The sequence below is a fragment of the Spea bombifrons genome, chromosome 5, assembly GCF_027358695.1.
Source record: "Spea bombifrons isolate aSpeBom1 chromosome 5, aSpeBom1.2.pri, whole genome shotgun sequence".
Lineage (NCBI taxonomy): Eukaryota > Metazoa > Chordata > Amphibia > Anura > Pelobatidae > Spea > Spea bombifrons.
In genome coordinates this window covers 20,381,285-20,393,386 of record NC_071091.1, presented here as the reverse complement: position 1 = coordinate 20,393,386, position 12,102 = coordinate 20,381,285, and the positions used below count along the sequence as shown (strand labels likewise).

The following is a 12,102-nucleotide window of genomic DNA, read 5'->3' as shown; positions in this document are numbered from 1 at the left end:
TACTCTTTCACGTTAGTAAATGTAATAATGTCCATTTCTATGTCATATACGTTTTATCCTTTCTGTCCCTTTTTTTGGGGTCATCCTCCTAAACTCAAACAGCTACTGGAAGCCAATTCATCTTAAGAGGAACTCCCACCGCACTCTGATAGGCATTAGTTATCGTCCTTCAATTGTAAGGAAGATGGATATATTTATCACAAAAAATCTCAGTCGCTTTATTGAAAGACCTTCATAGAAATAGTTTATTTCTGTGTTTCATTTGGGCATCGTCTTCCCATGATCCTGTTTTCTGCAAAGCATCCGGAGAGTCTAGAATGGCCCTGATTGCGTCACAAAACATCAGGCCTTATGCAAACCATGTAAAAATAACAGTGTGTTCTCTGATTTGGAGCAGTATGCTGCTTTCACATACGGCGCATAGGTTGGTATCGCCAGTAGTGTGATAGATAACGAATTATGGATTTACACTGAGGCTTTCCTGCTCTTCTGATTCAAGTAACAAAATCCCCACTCAGCACACATTACTAGGTACAAGGAATAAAAAGATGGGAGTTCCCCTTTAATTGTGCAGGAAACCTGAAGAAGACGCTCAAGCTGCCCAACCGTCTCCAGCCACTAAAGGTCCTCCCCTCACTCGCTACACAAGCGGCAGAGATCGGCGGATACAAACTACCCTGCTGACTCCGACCAGACGATTGCGTCACGGCCGGAACCAGCCAATGGTGTTACGAGCAGAAAAAAAAAGTGTCTAGTGTGTTATGAGCTCCTCCAACATGGCGGCTCTTCCGGAGGCGGCCGGAGGGTAGGGGCGGGTCAGACTGTGAAGGGACCGGAGGCCACGGATACACGGGACCAGACAGGGTCTGGGCTATCACGGGAAGCCGGAAGAGAAGCCGTGGCGTGATCAGCGCTGCTTCAAAACATTTATCATGCTGTTCGGGTAGAGAGGGAACCCGGCCGCGAGAGGCGAAACCGAGGGGAAGAGATAAGGAGGCAGCGGACGGGATGACGGACATAAGAGAGGAGAATAAACAGGTGACGAGAATAAGGGGGTGTTAGAGGGGCGCCAGAGGCTGGGGGCAGGCGGGGCAGTATTGGTGGAGAGCAGCCATAAGAACGTCTACGAGTCTGTGACAGGGATGACAGATGTCACAAGCTGCAGAACAGGCGACACTAATGGGCTGCCTGGGGAGACTGGCACAGGGGTGATAGACATGGCAAGAGGTGGGCAGGAGTGCACGGAGCCAGCTGCCAGTGTGAATGGTACAGGGTATCAGGTATGACAAGGTGCAGGCAGGTCGGGGAGGCGGCGGTGGCCACCAGCGAGGTGACCCAATGTCAGTAGATGACGTGAAGACTTAATAAGAAAGGCTGCAAAAGACGAGAAGGTCGCCCCATGTATTATTGTTGTTATTATTATTGGAGAGGGAAAGTTTGTAAATAAAAGTTGGATTATTTTTCCGTGTTTGTTTTTCATCAGCCGACTGCAGGATTCCCGTCTTGTCCTAATTTTGATCCGTAGCATAGGCTGTACTGCCACCTCCCTCATTTGTATTTGGCTGTATAGCTGGAGTTAGTCGCTGGTTCAGGAGCCGTAGGTTATCACAGCCGGTTTTAGGCAGACTGTCGTTCTGCGCTGTCGTAGAGGTTTTATTTCGGAAAGTACCCACCTTACGCTAGTCCATCTAGAGTTTGTTCTTGGCAGGCGGCTCCTTATCCTATTGACTTTTAGGTGCTTTTCTTATTTATAGTTCACATCCCACAAGTGTAACTGGTGCCATCATCTCTGGCTAGCTTTCTCTAGAGCGTTATATGTAATTGCTGTATTAGACCTCTGTGATGTTCTGTAGTGTTTTTATTGTGTCTTTGTATATCGATGTCACTCAGGCAGCTTGTAATGAGATGTCCAACATGTTTTAGAATAAAGAAGAAAGTCATTTGTCTGCTTGCACCCTCCTCATCCTGTTTTTTTTTAGTGTGGTCATCTACTCCCCTTGATGACTCGATGGTGAATGTTTTAGTAACTGCTCCAGAGTAACATCACCGATAACTTAGTGACAATCTTGCTGGTGTAAGGTGACGCTTTGGAATGAGCTGTGTTTGCACACTTGATCGTGTTTTGCTATCGTCTTTTGGGAATTGTGTTTTCTGTTTGATCAATACTGCTAGACCTCAGTATCGATGCATAGAGCAAGGAGAAACATGTATAGCCATAAAGACTTAAGAGTCAGCTTTGAATCTGATCCATCCAGAAGTTCTGTCGCTTAAATTAGTGTCTCGTGATATATCAGAAGTTATTTATGTTTAGAAATTCTAAAAGACATGCTGCTTTAATTTCAGTAAAAGTGTCATATTTTTATTGTGACCTCTGCCGTTGAAATTGAAAGATCAATCGATTAATAAGAGCCGGAGTGATTATGACGGGATGTGTGATTCTGTTTCCATTTACCAAGAGGACAGGCAGAGGGAGGCATGTGGGTCTCCTAAACAGTCTCTTTTGACCTCTGAATAGAATACTCTGCTTTATTATTATTATTATACTTTATTTAAAAAGCGCCAACAGATTCCGCAGCTCTGTACAAAGATGAAAACGTTACAGATAATGACAAGTACAATACAGCAATTGACATAGAGATACAAGAGGAGTGAAGGGCCCTGTTCCCGCAGGAACTTACAATCTAGGTGGATAAGGGGTGAGAAACAGGAGGTGAGGACTGCATGGTAGTGAATGGTGTTAATGTAGGGCAAGAAAAGGGTTGTAAATGGGTGAGAGAGAAGTTTTGATGTTTATGCTTTATAAACACTTCTTTGATAGGTTCCGGTGCCTGGTCCCCCAGTACGGAAGGCAAAAAGTAACTAGTCAGTAAAATGGGAAACATATAGTGTCGACATTGTCATTTGTGTTTGCTTTTCAACTCTTTTGTTACATGTAATAGACTAATGGAAACTTCTAGCCGTGTCAGTCGGCATTCACACTGGGTATTTTCTAGCGTACGGGATGTATGTAAAGTTTATTTGGGGTGGGGCGAGAGGTATAGTTTTAACAAGTCCGTAAACTTTATATACAAATGGATCACAAGCGTAATATGTATGTATAATATTTAAACTGCAGTGAGCCTAGAGTTTCTTACAAACCCCTTTTTTTATCTTCCTGTTGCTTTCGGGAGCTGTTTGGATTTTATGTATTGTCACGTGATTGCTATAGACAAGCTTCTTAAGCTAAACTAAATGTTTGCTGTTCCTATGAGTTTTCCCAAAGTTTATTCCACATTTGGGGAGCTCTTTGGGAGAAGGAAGCTCGCCCTTTCCCATGTTGTAATATGGCACGGTGAGTAAATTGGTGAAAGTGGACCAGAGGTTGTAAGAGTTGTGAAGAGCTGGCATTATTATACAGCTCAGACGGAGAGGCAGTTTTATTGCACAAGGCACTAAAGGTGAAGGGTAGGACTGGAAACCATTTGTTAACCGGTTAAGATATTTTAGCATATCACAATGATACATCATAGAAATAAGGGGGCTGAAAGAGCTTTTGGAAGCGATGAGTTTAACATGGATTCGCGTGGAAGATGCATGTTCTGTACCCACATAGTCATTTACTGGCACACGCATTTGTTTCAGAATTCATTTTCTTACAAAGGGATTTAAGAAAGACGTGTTTTAGGACAATTTAGCCGTTGTTCTATCAATATGAATACTAAGTGAAGGGTTGGGGGTCTAACTACACGCCAAGTTATTTATAAGAGGTAACTGGGCAATTTATAATTTGAGTTTATTTTGATACACAACTAGGGATTTGGGATCCATCTGCAAACCGGTCCTGTGTGAGCTTAACATTGTCATACGCTTGTTTTTGTAGTTTAGCTTATGGTGTTATCTGCATAAGCACTTAAGTAGGTCACTTATAAATAGTGAAAAGAGTAGGAGCCCAACAATTAAGTCTTGGGAGACTCCACAAGCCACTGGGAGTAAGGAGAAAACATCACTTCCAGTGGACACATATTGGGTTCCATCTCATAATTAGTAACAAAAATACTTACACCAGAATATTTTAAATTGGGAGACAAAATACCGGTATTATGGCCTGTTGTATCACAGACCATTGCAGAAGAAAGCACCAGTAACACCAATTTGCTTCATGCCATTTTGGATGCATTTTTCCAAAACATTAGAACAGAAATAAAAGATCTAAGTCTGTGGTTCGTTACTAAGCTCCTGTTTTCCAGGCATTGGATATTAAACCATAAGACAATAACTCGTTAAATTAGCAATGGGGCACACAATTACAGGCGCACCTGTCATTAACATAATGAATAGCCACGTGACTTTTAGGCACTCTGTTACTTCATTTGGGGATTCTGACGTCAATTAGAACTCAGCAATATATTTGGCCTCAGGAAGTTATGAGTCTTTTTATTGTTCATATGCCTTGTCCCCACTTTTGCGTGTTGCGATCAGGAAGGTGGCACATCCAACGTAGTAACGCTTGAAAGCAGTTGCTATGGCTGTGGGGCGTTGTATTGTTTCATTGTTCACAGTTGCACTCGTGTGATGGGAGCGGTTTGTAGATATTTTTTAACTTGCTCTCCGATATTATGCAATTGTATGTAGGCAGGGTGATCATGCTTAGACATTTTCCTTTTATTTTTCTCAGAATTTATCTCTAAAATGGTCAATATTTTTGGCTGATAACGCAGAGCAGGTGGTCATCCCGGGCTCTGCTTTCCAGCAATGGGGTGTGAATATCTGCAAGAATTTCATTACTGGGCTCAGATGTTCCATGGTACTGAGAGGTGGGACAGCCAGCGAGGCAATGGGCATGTCTCCCAGGGGCAGCCAGCGGGGCAATGGGCATGTCTCCCAGGGGCAGCCAGCGGGGCAATGGGCATGTCTCCCAGGGTCAGCCAGCGGGGCAATGGGCATGTCTCCCAGGGTCAGCCAGCGGGGCAATGGGCATGTCTCCCAGGGTCAGCCAGCGGGGCAATGGGCATGTCTCCCAGGGGCAGCCAGCGGGGCAATGGGCATGTCTCCCAGGGGCAGCCAGCGGAGCAATGGGCATGTCTCCCAGGGGCAGCCAGCGGGGCAATGAGCACGTCTCCCAGGGAGCATTCACAGGATAATTTATATGTGGTGTTCTGGAAAAACGATTTAGCTAGCTGCAAAGGTGAGGAATAATTTTTCAGAAGACAAGCTAAGGAAGTAAAGATCAGTTTCTTCATGGTATAAACATAAGATGTGTGTTGTTCATACTTTTACAACAAAATCTAACATTAGGGAAAATATCCATACGAATATTAAACTGCAGATATTCATGTTCAGATATAATTATTGAATCACAGAAGATTTTGCCTGATTTGATATATTTATCTTTCAGGTCATATAACAGAAACAAGTCTTCTAAAAAATGCATTTAGTATCTTCATTTCTGTAAAACAATGAAGAGCAGATTAAAACTGCAGCATCAGAAAGCTGTTTTAATACAGAGGAAATGTTTGAGAGATTTCCGGAAATATGTTTGAATGTCACTGATGTATAAACGCTAAGCGATTAAGTCTTCTGGTGCAGCAGTTTGTGTATCGTGGCTGTAGCTTATTTATAAAGCGTCTCCAATCCATGCAATAAATAAGAGTAACACTTAGCCATGCTTGTTGTTTATTCAGGATATGTATAGGTATTATTTATCTGTATAAAAATGTTGGTGACTCTTACCAATATGTACTTTTTTTTTTTTTTACACGAGGATTGTAGGTTTTATTATGTCTGGCTAAAGGAACACACACAATACCCTGGTCAAACTTTGCGGAAAATAGCTGAGAGGCAGCCAAAGATGGAAATGCATATGGGGAACACCACCTAAGTTATACGATGGCTGGAGTGTCCCTTTAAATAGTTTAATGCCAGTGCAATAACTATACATTATGCAAGCTCAATCATAATGCATACTTAGGACGGCAAGATTCATCTTACGCCAACTCCACGATTAGTAAATTAACCCAAATGTTTAGTTGACAGCCGTCACAAATAATCCACAGGCAAACAGGGTACAGTAGTAAGGAAGGGAAAGCCTGTGAGCTCAGGACAGTACTGAAACCTGATATCTAGGACTGCCAGGTTAACTCTTAACTAATAAGCAAACCATTTAAACAGAACGAACTCATCATTTCATCGGTGTGCAAGAAAAAATATTGACTGCGTAGGGATGTTATGTTTTTAAATGCCAAGTGTCGGGTGGAGTGGTGACTCTGGAGCAGTGTAAACATGTAATTGATCTGGAAGTCTGATGGATGAATCTGGGTTTGGTGGAGGCCAGGAGAACACTGGCTACCAGAATGCATATCACCAAAGTTTGATGTAGACCTGAAACAACGAATCGATAAAATCGATAATAATCGATAACGGGAATCGTTGTCGACGATTTCCGTTATCGATTAATCGAGTGATGGATTCGTCGTTGGAGCGCTCGGCTCCTTTCACTTACCTCCGCCAGCGTTCCCCCGTTTCTGCTGCAGAGCTCTGTAGTGTCCGTCTGCTTGAAGTTACGTAATGACGGATGTGACGCGCGTGAACGATAAAGATTTGAATAAAGTTTTGCGGTTGAACGTTGTAAGTGGAACGATGCGGTAGCGGAGGTACGGAGGTACGGAGGTACGGAGAGAGAGAGAGAGAGAGAGAGAGAGATTGATTGCCGGGTGGGAAACTGATGGGGCAGAGTGTGGGTGGGTGCAGGGCATTTCATTAAATTATTAAATATTGTTTTTTTTTATCCGATTAATCGATTAATCGAAAAAATAATCGGCCGATTAATCGATTATTAAAATAATCGTTAGTTGCAGCCCTAGTTTGATGAAGGAAGGATAATGGTCTGCGGGGCTGTTTTTCAGGGTTTGAACCCCTTAGTGCCATTGATGGGTAATGTTAATGCTACTGCATTCGTAGACAATTTGGACAATGCGATGCTTCCAACTTTGTGTGAACAGTTTGGGGAAGGCCCTTTCCTTTTCGGACATGACTGTGCCCCAGTGCACACCGCAAGGTCTAAAGATGGCTTCATGTGGAGGAACTCGAGTGGCCTGTGCATAGCTCTGACCTTAACCCCATTGAACAACTTTGAGATTAATTGGAACTGTGATTTTGTGCCAGGCCTTCTCCAGTTGTCCAACACATGCATATAGGTATAACAGTCTGTTGTCCGCATGGTTTTGGTCATATTCTTTTGTGTAGGTATTCTTCCTCCCCATGATCTTACATTATATTATGACTTGTTAAGTTGTTGTTTGAAGCTGATTGGCCCAACATCCAAGAGTGGGTTGGGAGAAGGGAGAGAGCTTCAGGATGGGCCGTAATCAGCCAATCCCAGCTGTGCCACAGAAGGCCTTCTATTTCCAAAGGTGAAACTAAATGCCTCAAGCAATAGGTAGTTTTGATAAATTAGTTTGAACTATAAATTAGTTTTGCTAAAAGCTTTAATGCTGTAAAAATTGAGTGTTTTCAATGGTTTATTAAAGCTGTTCAGATTAAGTAGTGGTTTATAAAGATTTTAGAACTGGTTTTCATTCTGTTCCACTAACAAACATTGTAGTGCTATGGGTGCGCAAAACACAGTTCCTTGTCATGTATTGATAAGCAGTGAGCCATAAGAGGTTTGTGGTTTCCAATAATATTCCACAGGGGTCAATAAAGAGGCTAATCCCTTTCAATAGATTGACAAAGCGTGTCTTTCTGTCCATTCCCCTGGGATGTTAACCAAAGAATTACTGATTTAACAAGACTCAAACAATTTAAAGCCATCGAGATCTGACATGCACGCCAATCATGTATATCCTTTGAATAAGGGCTACTAGTTTATGGGGGGGGGCAGGAACACTGTCACAGGAGACCCACAAAGTGCAAACAGTTCATTTTAAATTTGATTGTCAGTGGAATCTATTATGAAAGAGGCAAAAATAGTTAAATCTTACAGGCATTTTGGTTATCCATGAATTGTAAAGTGTGAAATCTGTAAAAAGCTGATCTGTTAAATTTTACAGTGAAAGGGGAGCTGTGACTGTTGCAGAGTTTAGCATATCTGAATTAATATGCTTAAACCACTCGTTTGTACTTTTTTGTTTGGAAGTTTAAACGTTCACTTATGGAAGCTGAAATCCATGACTCGGAGTGCCAAAGCCAACATTAACTGATAAATTTCCTCTCCCAAAGTTCTCTCTCTTCCCTTTTCTCCCTACTAAGAGTGATCAGAACAGATCAGAACAGTGTATTAACAATAGGTGGTTTTTATTAAATTCATTTTAGTTATGTTCAAAGCTTTTTTTTAAAAAAAAAAAAAAAGTGTGTGTGTGTATATATATATATATATATATATATATATATATATATATATACACACACATACTTTATTCAATTACTTATTATCCATGCTGGCCCACAATGCAGTTGGCATGTTGAAGAATTATAATTAGATTGCGTATCTGTGCAGGTGTCTGTTGTCTGGCTTTCTGAAAATTAACATATCCAGCCTTGCGTAAAGTTTTTAGCCCCGTGTGTTTCTTTGCATGATATCTTTTTTCTTTCTTTTCTTTTTAATGTCTGTCTGCTGCCAGTAATAACATGAGTGCTTTATTGATTTGCTCCAAACAATTGAGCAGTATATGAGATAACAGATCAAGCTCAAAATGTACTTGAGTACTCCGCAGAGATCTTATGGAACCTGTTACTTTGCCCTGATGGCAATCTGATTTATTATTCATTTTGTTTTTACAATAGGTTTGATGTCGAGTCAGCGTTTTTAAGCTTTGCTTTTTATGATGCGGCAAAATCCAAAAACCTTGTTTTATATTCAAGCCGTTACATGTTTAGCCTTTAACTTTATATGAAGACAGTTTAATGCATTAGACAGCTCTAACGAGTAATAGGGCACGATTCAATGACCCATCTCGCTTCAACACTTTGGGGCAAAACAAAAAAAAAGTGCTTTAACTCCCAGGACATATGGTCAAGCAACACGCTAGTCACTCGTGTGCGTGTTTAGTGAACGTAAGTTAATTTGTTTGGTGCTAAAGTTTATTGAGGCGCCTCTACATATGTGCTGAATGTGATCTTTACTTTTTAAGGGTGAGCGCTAATTGAATTTAGACCTGTCAAAAATGTTGTAGGTGTATATTTTGATCATCTAGAAAACGGGACTAAAATTAGTTTTAGATGGGCCATTTTTGTATGGACCTCATTGAGTGGCTTCGGTGCAGATGTTTCCGTTAGCTTTCATTGTAGCATTTCTAGCTGTGATTGTCTTGATGCTGCCCCTGGGATTTGGATGTGAGGCAGGCTGTTAAATCGCCTTCCATTCTTATTCACCTCCGTTAAACCGATGGATTGTTGAGCCTTGAGTCCAGTGTCAAAATAGCTGTATATTGGTAGGTTCTCCGCATATGTGGATAATGTTGGGCTTATGTTTGCGGTTATTTAAATGGAGAATTGATACTATTGTAATTAGCTGCTGCAGAGTCCGCAATACATTTCTTGTTCATCCTCATAAAACTCTTTAATGCTTAGACATTTGTACGAAGGTAGAGCATACAGGTCAGTAGACTTTGTGTTTATTCACTAAAGTGGAATTATTGGTGCCAACCAAGCTCTTACAGCTGAAAGGGAATGGCATTGGCTCTTCACAATGTATAGTGAAGTCCAGGGGTCAACACATTTGGTTTGGATCTAGGAGCCAGCAAATGACAAAGGGTATTTTACACCAAAAAATCTCAAAATGTTTAACCATTATTCCTTTTTTTGTCTTTTAGTGTAACTGCCAGAGGTTAAATTACTTCAAGGTTTCATATTAAACCGTATTCATGCTAAATATGACTTATTGTGGCATATACCTGGACCTTTTTAAACACACTGACATGGTCACAAACTCTTTAGCACTATATGCTGATATACATACTCATGCTAATGCCATACTGTAACATACACACTCTTACACACGCTATCCAACAACATACACTCACACACATGCCCTGGCTAACACTATACATAACAATACACTACAGTACAGTAAACATACTGAAACTGGCACTGTACCTTTACACGCATACACACTGACGCTACTGTATACACACACTCACACTCCCCAGCTTCCCCACAGTGGAGAAATACCACCCCGCTGCATATATTCGGCCATCGTGAATCTTGCACCCTATATCTTCCTGCTTCGCCATTGCCCCCGCAGGAAAGCATAGGGTGCAACGCGTAGCAGCCCTGGACAGTTTTTATCCTCATGTCCTACAAAACCCTGGGCGTCAGGAAGTGGTTTCTTGTCGACCTGGCGACCGGGATTTGTCAAGTCCTGGGGAAGTCACTTGGTTGAAACCACAACCCTCCTGCATCTTCTGCTCTAATGAATAAACGTCATCTTCCAGGTCTGTTCAATTGCAAGTTTATTAGTAGGCTTTGATTGTGTTATACAATCTTTAATAGATTAAATGCACATCTGTTCTGTACATCTGTTCTGTAATCAGTTTTTTTGTTTTCGGGATTGGTCAGAAGTCACTCAATAGGATGCCAAGCTGTAAAGCAGCAGTCCAAAGGAATATGGATCAATCAATACATATCCCATACATGAATCCCCAATATCTGTGATCACTTTTCTTGGGTTGTACTATCTAACGCTTAGTGGTTCTCAATTGTACTTTCCTCTTCTTAAACTGCAGCTGCTCGCTAATGAAATATATTGGGTATATGCAGGTGACCTCTTGTTTGGCCTATTCAATGATCTTTGAAGATCCTTAAGACTAGCTTATTTGGATACGTTCTACTATAAGTTTGCTTATAATGAAGTGAATTATTCAGTGTGTCAGAATTATTTGTAATATTGAACACAATAGTTATTTTGCTCATTGCTGTAAAAGATTTCTCAAGAAAATATGGAATTATACCCAAGCTCCTTCAATACTGCAGCTTATTTCTTCTACATTAGAACTAAGGAAACACGTTGTTGGTTGAATTAATGGTCGAATTCTCCTCAGAAAAAAGTTATTTCCTTTATTTAGATTATGCGCATAATCGAGACAAGGCACACAACACACAAAAGTCGAAGGGTTGTCTAATTACGTATTTGGATTACATGGTTTATATAACTTCTTATATTTCTTATCTACTTCTAATAGCATGCATCATTCTGATTGGTTACTTTTTAAGCAGGTTACGCCTCTTAGTAGATATGTTGGCGCAACTCGTGATATATCATAGACTAGACATTTTCTACTGTCTACTTTGTCAGCAATAATATTTATAATAACATAAGCATTTTTCTAACACGCGTCATGAAAAGAAAGTATCCTCTGATACGGTCACCTGCTCCTTCAGCATCTGAGAACTAGCATATTTAAGTTAAAAAGAAAAAAATAGGCAAGCGGACAATGTTCTTAAAAGGACATTATGATATGTTATTCTTTAACTTGGGGTTTCTAGGATAGTTCCACCTCTGTATTTGGTGGGAAAGACTTGAAAACTCCAAACCAAACGAAAATATGGTGTGTAACTGATGCTTAGGATCTATGGAATAGATGTGGCAACCTGAGTTGACAATACACACAAACCTCAGGAATAAAAGCATTGGTACCTTGTTTTAATATACAGGTTTTACTGTTCCCAAGTGTCCCTAAAATATGGTAGTTTATCTTGTTACAAAATACTTAAGGATGTTGTACTTTCAACATTAAGCAGCCTACATTTTGGCCCATTTTATATTATTCGGCTAGTAAGCATATTGCAACTTGCAAGATATTTTAGGAAGGTGGTTTGTCACTTGATTTTCTCAAGTCACATGCAATAAGATTTTCCTAATATAGAAAGCTTGCGTTTGCACCTCTTTGCCTCTGACACAGCAGTGTGGGTATGAGGCTTGGTGAGAATTGTGTATAGGTATATATTAACCCCTTAGGGACTGGGTTTTTTCATAACCTAAAGAAGCAAGGTTTTCGGTAATATTTGCCATGTTTGTTATTTGATGTAGGCACATAGATTATACATAGATTTGTTCAAAACGTTTACATTTTAAAAAAAAATATTTATAGCGGGAAACTTTCTCCCTCTGTTCCCTACGATTTATCC

The 12,102-nt window shown here is 40.7% G+C and overlaps 1 protein-coding gene across 1 annotated transcript in view; it reads left to right on the top strand.

Moving 5' to 3' along the window:
* Nucleotides 1-815: 815 nt before the first annotated feature.
* SNX13 (sorting nexin 13) overlaps nucleotides 816-12,102 on the top strand; it is a 53,319-nt gene continuing 42,032 nt past the window's right edge. Inside the window, exon 1 of the mRNA XM_053466462.1 lies at nucleotides 816-1,038. Within this exon, the coding sequence (XP_053322437.1) occupies nucleotides 1,009-1,038 (30 nt within the window). The 5' untranslated portion in view covers nucleotides 816-1,008. The remainder of the gene's footprint in view (nucleotides 1,039-12,102) is intronic.